Consider the following 9,440-nt stretch of genomic DNA (forward strand, 5'->3'; position numbering starts at 1 on the left):
CTAAGGTTAGCAGGGCCTCCAGACCTCCAGCTAATAAGAGTTTGCAACATGGCTGCCAAAAGCAGAGAGGAGGGCCTTGCTGCCTGAATTCCAGCTATTAACCCTCTAGTCTACCCTGGAAGGACAAAAGCCCAGGGTCACTGTGAGCTACAAGATATCTCCCCACCTCCGGCCAGATGTGGTGGCTCACGCCTGTAATCCCAGCACTTTGGGAGGCCAAGGTGGGCGGATCGCCTGAGGTCAGGAGTTCAAGATCAGCCTGGCCAACATGGTGACACCCCATCTCTACTAAAAATACAAAAATTAGCTGGGTGTGATGATGCACACTTGTAATCCCAGTTACTTGGGAGGCTGAGGCTGGAGAATTGCTTGAACCCAGGAGGTGGAGGTTGCAGTGAGCCGAGATCACACCACTGCACTCCAGCCTGGGTGACAGAGCAAGACTCCATCTCAGGGAAAAATTGAAAAAAAAAAAAAAAAAAAAGAGACCTCCCTGTTCCAGCCTCTAGGCCTGTAAAGGCAGAGAGTGGGGATATTCAGGGGAGGGTTGGGCAGAGGGCACCCTGCCCCTAACTCCATCCAGGAGAAAGTCCAGACATAACACAGGATGGAGTAGAAAGGTGCCTTTCAGCCATGATTCAGGACCATGCTACCTGTTGCCAACATCACCTGAGTCTGAGGACCATCTGGATACCTCTGGCTAGCAGGTGTGACAACTTTGCCACCTACCAGTATGAGTCCAACTCAGGAAGCTGAAGGCCATCTTCTGCTGGGACTGCTGGAAGAGCTGCCACCCCTAGGACTTGCAGCCCAAGAGGGACTGACCAGAGCCACACCATGTCTGAGGATTAGAGTTCTGACTAGGCTCCTCACCCTCATGGAATTAATGACAGAGAGCCAGGCAGGTAACACCTGTGTGTTAGGTCTGATATGAAAAGGGGTCTGGAGTCTGTTATGAACTGCCATCCATACGCCTTTCTGAAAGGGACCACTGCCACTCAGCTCCAATCCACAAGCAGGTCAACTGGCCCACATGGCCAGGGGTCACCCACCTGCAACCTCCGAGCAACATGAGGGATTCTGTTGGCTTTGCTAGGCAGGGCTGGAGGGCTTATTATTTCTTTTGTTTGTTTTGAGACGGAGTCTTGCTCTGTCGCCCAGGCTGGAGTGCAGTGGGGTGATCTCAGCTCACTGCAAGCTCCGCCTCCTGAGTTCATGCCATTCTCCTGCCTCAGCCTTCCAAGTAGCTAGGATTATAGGCGCCAGCCACCATGCCTGGCTAATTTTTTGTATTTTTAGTAAAGACGGGGTTTTGGCCGGGCGCGGTGGCTCAAGCCTGTAATCCCAGCACTTTGGGAGGCCGAGACGGGCGGATCACAAGGTCAGGAGACCGAGACCATCCTGGCTAACATGGTGAAACCCCGTCTCTACTAAAAACACAAAAAAACTAGCCGGGCGAGGTGGCGGGCGCCTGTAGTCCCAGCTACTCGGGAGGCTGAGGCAGGAGAATGGCGTAAACCCGGGAGGCGGAGCTTGCAGTGAGCTGAGATCCGGCCACTGCACTCCAGCCTGGGCGACAGAGCGAGACTCCGTCTCAAAAAAAAAAAAAAAAAAAGACGGGGTTTCACCATGTTGGCCAGGATGGTCTCGATCTTCTGACCTCGTGATCCTCCCGCCTCGGCCTCCCAAAGTGCTGGGATTACAGGTGTGAGCCAAGGGCTTATTATTACTTCTAAAGCCATGACTACGGAAAAAAGGTGGCCTTAGGATTAATCAGCAGAAGTGGGCACAGAACTCTTTGTGGCAAACAAAGTTGGGAATTCACGAATGTTAGGGCTGTGCTAGTTTGGAGGCTGTGACATAGAGGAAGGAGCCAGGAGTTCTGGGCCTGGGGGGGTCATCCTGTGGTTCCCTGGATGAATCACTTTCCTTGCTGAGGAGGAGGCCAAACCAGCATCCCTGACTACACATCACTGAAAGTGAGGGACTTCTCAGCCCATATGCCCTGGGGGTGGGGTGGGGGACTAAGAAGTTTGGGGGAGGGCACTCACATTGTCCCTTTGGTCAAAGTCAACGGAGCTGGATACAGAGGTGAGACGCTCATACCGGTCATGACTGTCCCCGTGCATAGCTGAAGCCACACTGGGGGTGAGGGAGATGAGAGATCAGAGAGCCTGTTGAGTCTGAGTCCCCGGGGAGCTGGGCTGAGTGCTCCAGAGCTCCAGGGCTATAGAAGGCACAGAAGGCACAGGAAGCGCAGAGGCTGAAGCAGAGAGGAATGACCGCCCTGTACCCGGCTTCCCTCAAATACGCCTCTTCCTTTCAGGGTGACTCAGGGTGGGAGCGGAGGTGGGCACTGATGCTGGGCAGTAGGGCCTTGAGGGAGGAGGTAGTCTTCATCATCTCCCTAAGGAGGCTGAAGTGAGAACACCAGAGGGCCCTGCAGTTCCAGAGTTGACTGGCAGGGGCTGGGGACAGGCAACAGAGCCAATATTATGCAAAGAGCAATGAGGAGGTGGAGGAAAGGACGGACCAGGAAAACCTGGAAGGGCTGGGAAGACTGGAAGGTCTCCTGGGTGGGGCCCTCCCCTCCCCTGCCCTGCCCTCCCCTCCCCTCCCCTCCCCTCCCCTGCCCTGCCCTGCCCTCCCCTCCCCTCCCCTACCCTCCCGCTTCCCTGACTCCAACAGCTGTTACAACTCCAACTCCAATCCTATAGACAGAGATGACAAAGTGACAAAAAAGCCCAGTCTGGGGGGCTCCTTGGGCAGTCCCCCTCCCAGGCCTCCAGAAGAGGTGAGCAGAGAACCCTGGAATATGAAGAACTAGCTGTTAGGTGACAAGAAGCTGCTGGTGACACCCAATCTTGTCTCTACGTGATTGTGCTGAGGATTTCCTGGAGGACAACTCCTCCCCTCCAGCCAACAAGGGCCGCATAGGCAGGGGCACACAGAGAGGGACTTCTCACAGGGAGGGACTTCTCCCAGGCAGGGAGCCAGAGGGAGAGATGAAGGGGAGGTGAGGCAGAGACAAGCTGGGGAGCCCCCTGCTCTGCAAAGCACACCGCCTGCGTTAATCCGAAACATGAGCCTGCAGAGGAGAAAACTGCAAAAAGAAACCAGCAACTTGGCAGGAAGAGAAGAGAAGCGTGAGAGAAGAAAAGGGAAAGCTGGTTTAGTGGGAATGAGGGGGCTGGTGCCCCACATACTATTCCTGTTCCACTCGGTCCCTCTCCTGCCGCCGAAGCCTGGGGACAGAGAACAGACAGGGTTAGCAGAGGTGGGGGAGAGTCCCTGGGGACAGGTGAGGAACAGGGGCCCAACTGAGGGCCCTCATGCCCCCATGCCCACATTGGGGCTAGTCCTTTTTCATCCCCCCAGCAAAGGGGAATGAGAGAGGGCTGGCTCCTTCCTATTCCTAAGGTGTGTGGAGCAAGGTGTGTGTGTGGAGAGCTAGAGGGAGGGTCCCAGACCCTTACCTGTCTGCATCTGTCACCAAGGCCAGCCGCCCATAGTCCCAGGCCACCTTCCGGAGGATAGAGAATAAGAACAGCAGTGCCTGAGGGAAGAGGGGGCAGTTGGCAAGTGCAGAGGCTGTCCGCCTGCTGGACTAGGGGCCAGAAGCAGAGGGTCCAAAATCTTGTCTTAGAAGGGGATGACCCTGGCTCGGGTGAATGGTCAAAGTCGAGGCTTGGGCTAGATGGGGACTCCTCCTGCTTAAGCCTGGGAAGTCAGGGGCAGGTGGCAGAGTGGTTAGAGCTGGAGGTGTTTGCCAGGTGTGTACAGGGCATGGATGCCAAGGTAGGGGGTGGCAGCAGGCACTCACAAGGAAGCACATGAAGTCGAGAGCCAGAACGGTGGGGACGCCCCCAAAGGGCAGGCCCTGCAGGACAGTGCTGCGGATGCGGGCGCTGTAGCAGTAGTCCTTGGGGTTGCTGTTGTTGAGGGCCGTGGTGCCCAGTGTGGCCAGCAGAAAGGGCAGCATGGCTGCTACTGCCGCATGGTCCTCCTGGGCAGAGGGTGGAACAGTCAGCTGGGTTTGCCCCCATCCCCTTCATGGCCCAGTAGGGTGGGTGTGGGGAGGGGGCAGTGAGGGCAGATCACCAGGCTGCCTGGGTAGGTGGAAGCTCTGGCCTCTGGAGATAAGGGCCTAGGGAGGGGAGAGTTGAGTCACATGGATTTGCCTTCACTGGCAATCTGGCTATGACACCCCACCCTGGGTATGGGGAACTCAGTCTAGATGCCAGGCCTGGACTGGGGAGGCAGGTTTCATTAAGAGGCTGGTTTCATTTTCAGGAAGGGGTCTGTGATTTTCTAACATCTATCTAAATGCCCCCTGCCCCCGCCACCCCCACACTCTCATTCTTTCAGTCTTAGGGCAGGGGGCGGAGCTGAGCCTAGGAAGACAGGGAGGGGTCTTAGATTTGAGGACTCAGGGTAAGATGAGGGGTCTCCACATCAGGGGAAAATGGGTCAGGAGCCAGCTGCCTCGTCCTGATCTTTTCTTTCTATGCCTATTAGAAAAATGGCACAATTTCATTTGATTAGGGTTTTGAACTCTGTTAATCACCTCTATATAACTGGCTTAGGTTCGACGATGGGTCAGAGTAGGAAGTCAAGTAAATAGCAGGACTTCTGCGTTCGAGTTACCTCCCTGGCCCCAGCCACTCCTGCTTATTCTCATTTCTCTTCCCTATACCGTTCTCCTCTCTTCAGTTATTTGCATAGGATCACCTGAGTGTTATGAGTACTACAACTCCCACAGTGCCATGCTCCTGCCTCTAAAGCAGGGAAGGCTGGGAAAGCTATGCCCTCCGGCAAGCTTTACCACTGGCAAAGGAGGGAAGAGTGGGTGGGGGCCTCTTAGCCTGCCCGGGCAGCCAGGGTGCTGTCTGGTTCCCTGCTGCTGGCCAGCTGCACTGATGCTCAGAGTGGATGGGGTGGGCAGGAGGAGGAGGAAAGGGACAGCCAGCCTGAGTGCCTGGGTTCTCAAAGTGTTTGGGGACAGAACAGAGTGGGGCCCTGGGGAGAATCCCAGGATGGCGGAGAAGTGTGGCCTCAGCAGTGCAGCACTGCCCCACCCATTTTACTGGGGGGTCCCTGGGGGACCCTTCTGCAGACAACACTGAAGCTCTGCCTTGGGGGCGGGGGGTGGGGGAAGGTCCTCAGGGAAGGAAAAGGAAAACCAGACAAAGAGAACAACAAAACTAGAAACAGTGACTGCAACTTCGGGAGCAGGGGCCCTCTGCCCCCAGGGGGAATCAGAGGGTTTCTCCTGCCTCTTCCTAACACTTCAACCACAGGGCAAGAGGCAGAAGCCCTCAGATGGAGGGGAGGATGGAGTTGTTGATGTGTTTTACTTGGTCCCAGGGAGTCTCTGCAAAGCCTGGATTAGGAAGACTAAAGGAGTAACTGCTGGTATGTCATGCCTCCCCCTTTTCCAGTTCAAGCTGCCTTTAAAAATACACCAATTTAGTAATTGTATCAGGTATCATTTGTCCAGTGCCCTCAGTTTCAAGAATAATATATACGTGATTTCATTCAATCCTCAATGATCCTGAGTTGAGTGTCATTGACATTTTAGGGTGGGGGCACAGGGACTCAGAGGTTAGGCAACTTTCCCAAGGTCACACTGCTAATAAAATGAGGGACCTAGGACCCAAACCTAGCTCACCTTCTTTTTAAAGCTAGAATGCTTTTCAGGGCACCACAATGCTTTTCTGATGTACCTAGAACAGGACTCGGCAGACCATGGAAGCTTTATTAATGCTCATTAAAAGTTCTCAGGCCAGAGAACTTGAGGGTGCTGTGGAAATGTGTGTGTCCAGGTATGTGTGTCCAGGTAAATGTGTGTTGATGTGTGGACCTGTGTCCAGGAGGAGCTAGGTGACTGCATGGCAGTCCACGGAAATGAAGGGAGTTGTTGGCTTCGAAGTGGGGGTGTGAACATGGGTGTGTCTGGGAGCCTGGGTATGTAAACATAAGATGCACAGAACCCTGGCGCACTATAGGAGGTTAAAGGTAGGTATAGGTATCTTGGGTTGGGGGGGGGCTCTAACTAGTCCCCCTTTCTCAATTCTCAACTCCAATGTACTCCAGCAATCTCAACACTCCATTCCCACGGCTTGCCTGTTTCTCTGAATTCCAAGGCTCCACCAGATCAGAATGAAATGAGAACAAGCCCCAGAGTACCATTCCTATCACCTCCTGTCTTATCCACACCAAAGAAAGGTAGAGCATTTTGGAAGCTTCTATATGAATTGGCCCCAGCAGGGTGGACAGGGTCTAGCCAGATGCTTAGTAACTGAAATCACCATGCTCCTCTGCTGTCGGCCTCCTTAGGGTCACAAAGCACTCTCACCTCCACAACTGCATTAATTCTCCCACCTGCATGGGAGGAAGGCAGGGTGCACTCAGATCACTATCCCCATTTTACAGGGAGGAAGCAGGAACCCAGTAGGGGAAGCAACTTGCAGTGACAGGACAGGTAAGGGGTGGAGCCTGGGCTGGCAGCTCTGCCAGTTGACAGGCCTGCTCCAAGCTTTTAATTGTGGGGGCGGGGTTGCTGGGCTGAGTTTCATCAAGGGCAGCTGCTTTCAAAGCCAGCACTGGGCTGAGAAATAGAGAAGAGGGAAGACACTGAGGCAGAATACCTCGGGGACGGGAGGTGGCAGTTCTTCCACTCCACAAGGCACCTGCACCAGCTATATCCCAGAGTTTCTCTAGTCTGATATTGAGGCTTTAGCTAGAAGTATGTCCAGAGAGTGATGGAGGATTTTATTTCTAGCTAACTTAAGCTTTTATTTTACCATTAAGGAGTGTGTGCATGGTGGGGGTTGGAGAGCTATAACTTATACGCCTGTTTTTTTGGTTGTTATGTATTTTTTTGAGACGGAGTCTTGCTCTATCACCAGGCTGGAGCGCAGTGGTGGGATCTTGGCTCACTGCAACCTCCGCCTCTTGGGTTCAAGGGATTCTCCTGCCTCAGCCTCCCGAGTAGCTGGGACTACAGGCGCATGCCACCGTGCCCAGCTAATTTTTGTATTTTTAGTAGAGACACGGTTTCACCATGTTGGCCAGGATGGTCTCAATCTCTTGACCTCATGATCTGCCCGCCTCAACCTCCCAAAGTGCTGAGATTACAGGCGTGATACAAACTTTTTCAATGGAGTTACTGGACAAGATTTAAGTTAGGGCTTGGGATCAAAGCAAGGCCATGTGGTCTGAGGGGAGGAGGTGAAGATGGAAGCTAGCTCTGTTACTATGAAACCTAAGTCTCAGTCTTCCAATCTGTAACAAACAGATATGAATATTCTTACTCTACCCCCTACCCACTTCAGAGGGATAGGCAAAGAATATATCCACAAGCGAGCATAAAAGTAGTAGTAGGTGCCAGGCACGGTGGCTCACACCTGTAATCCCAGCATTTTGGGAGGCCGAGGTGTGCAGATCACAAGGTCAGGAGTTCGAGACCAGCCTGGCCAATATGGTGAAACCCTGTCTCTACTAAAAAAATACAAAAATTAGCTGGGTATGGTGGCGCGAGCCTGTAGTCCCAGCTACTCAGAAGGCTGAGGCAGAATTGCTTGAAACCAGGAGGCAGAGGTTGCAGTGACCCTAGATCACGCCACTGGCTGACAGAGTGAGACTCCATCTCAAAAAAAAAGTAGTAGTAGGCAGGGTGGGGTGGCTCACCCCTGTAATCTCAGCACTTTTGGAAGCCAAGTGGGGAAGATCCCTTGAGCCTAGGAGTTGGAGGCTGTAGTCAGCCATGATCATGCCACTGCACTCTAAACTGGGCAACAGAGCAAGACCTTGTCTTCAGGAAAAAAAAAAAAAAAAAAAAAAAGCCAGGCATGGTGGCTCACACCTATAATCCCAGCACTTTGGGAGGCGGTGGTGGGAGAATCGCTTGAGCCCAAGAGTCCGAGACCAGCTTGGAAAACATAGGAAAACCCTGTCTCTACAAAAGATACCCCCCAAAATTTAGCCAGGCATGGTGGCGCACGTCTGTAGGCCCAGCTACTCTGGAAGGTGAGGTGGGAGGATCACCTGAGCCCAGGGAGTTCCAGGCTGCAGTGAGCCGAGATCATGCCACTGCACTCCATCCTGGGTGACAGACAGAGACCCTGTCTAAAAAAAAAAAGGAAAGAAAAAAGAAAAACAGAAAAAAAAAGTAAAATAACACATGTATTAAAAATGTTTATTTAACTCTTCTTTTGTGCCAAGCACTCTTCTAAGCACTTTACAAATGTAACTCATTCGCTCCCCATCACAACCCCAGGAGGACACTGAGGTACAGAGAGAGTATATGAGCTACTCAAGGTCACATAGCCAGTCTGTGTAGACCCAGATAAGGACCCAGGCTGCCTGGCTCAAGTGTATGCTCTTAATCACCGCACTTTGCAGAGATATCTGCAAACAAGAGCCACTTCCACCAGGGAGCTGGAGGCAGCCAGTTACCACTCTGGAGAAATGCCATACCCTATTTCTACCTGCTTGCCTTTCCTCTTGCTTATAGCTTCCCTCCACTCAGGCCTTGGGTTTGTGATTTCAGGTTCTGAGGCAGGTGTAGGGGACAGGCACCGTAGTCTGGTGGTTAAAAGCACAGACTCTAGGATGTGACAGATCAGGCTTCTAACCTGGGAAAATTACTTAGTCACCCTGGGCCTCAGTTTCTTCATCTGTAAAATGGGACAATAATCCAGTTGTGTCGGTGTTCTGGGGATTAAAAGCTCTTAATACAGTTCAAGGCATATCACAGGCTCCAAGAATTAGCTATTGTTATTAATAAGGTATGGAATAAAAGGGATTGGTTTAGAGAAAGAAAACTGGTGAAAACAAAAATAAGATAAAAACACAGAATTTAACATGATAGAAATATAACAGAGCCCCTCAGTCAGGTTGGGCTTCTTATTCAGACCTAAGGGTTTACACTGTGTTAAGGATTCTGCCAGTGAGTGATAGGGAATATTCTCACTCTTTGAACATACCCCATGCATCTGTGGCAGCCTGGGAGGTGGAGGCATGGGAAAGTAATGGGTCAGAAGTTCAGAGATGATAACCCATTATTGATCAACTACCAGGAAGGATGTCAAGCTCTTGTTACCTTGTTTGATTCCCATGATAAAACTTGTAAGGAGGTGGTAGTAACCACATTTTTTTTTTTTTTTTTTTTTTTTTTTGAGACAGTCTCGCTCTGTCACCCAGGCTGGAGTGAAGTGCCACGATCTTGGCTCACTGCAACCTCTGCCTCCCAGGTTTAAGCCATTCTCCTGCCTCAGCCTCCTGAGTAGCTGGGATTACAGGTGTGTGCCACCATGCCTGGCTAATTTTTGTATGTTTAGTAGCGATGGGGTTTCACCATGTTGGCCAGGCTGGTCTCAAACTCCTGACCTCAAGTGATCTGTCTGCCTCAGTCTCCCAAAGTGCTGGAATTATAG

At 52.2% G+C, this 9,440-nt stretch overlaps 1 protein-coding gene across 6 annotated transcripts in view; it reads right to left on the reverse strand.

The window, feature by feature from the left end:
- The window catches only part of TMEM63B (transmembrane protein 63B), a 29,046-nt gene that overhangs the window by 17,433 nt on the left and 2,173 nt on the right, over positions 1-9,440 (reverse strand). For 3 of the 6 annotated variants that reach the window (XM_015449362.3, XM_005552877.3, XM_005552878.5), the window contains exons 2-5: positions 3,824-4,006; positions 3,477-3,556; positions 3,207-3,245; positions 2,052-2,142 (exon numbers count right to left, since the gene is read on the reverse strand). In XM_015449362.3, coding sequence (XP_015304848.1) covers positions 2,052-2,142; positions 3,207-3,245; positions 3,477-3,556; positions 3,824-3,982 — 369 coding nt within the window. In that variant the 5' untranslated portion in view covers positions 3,983-4,006. The remainder of the gene's footprint in view (positions 1-2,051; positions 2,143-3,206; positions 3,246-3,476; positions 3,557-3,823; positions 4,007-9,440) is intronic. The other 3 variants (XM_074037907.1, XM_005552879.4, XM_074037906.1) reach the window with 1 other exon arrangement.

This window comes from Macaca fascicularis, chromosome 4 (assembly GCF_037993035.2).
Source record: "Macaca fascicularis isolate 582-1 chromosome 4, T2T-MFA8v1.1".
In the NCBI taxonomy this organism is placed as follows: Eukaryota; Metazoa; Chordata; class Mammalia; order Primates; family Cercopithecidae; genus Macaca; species Macaca fascicularis.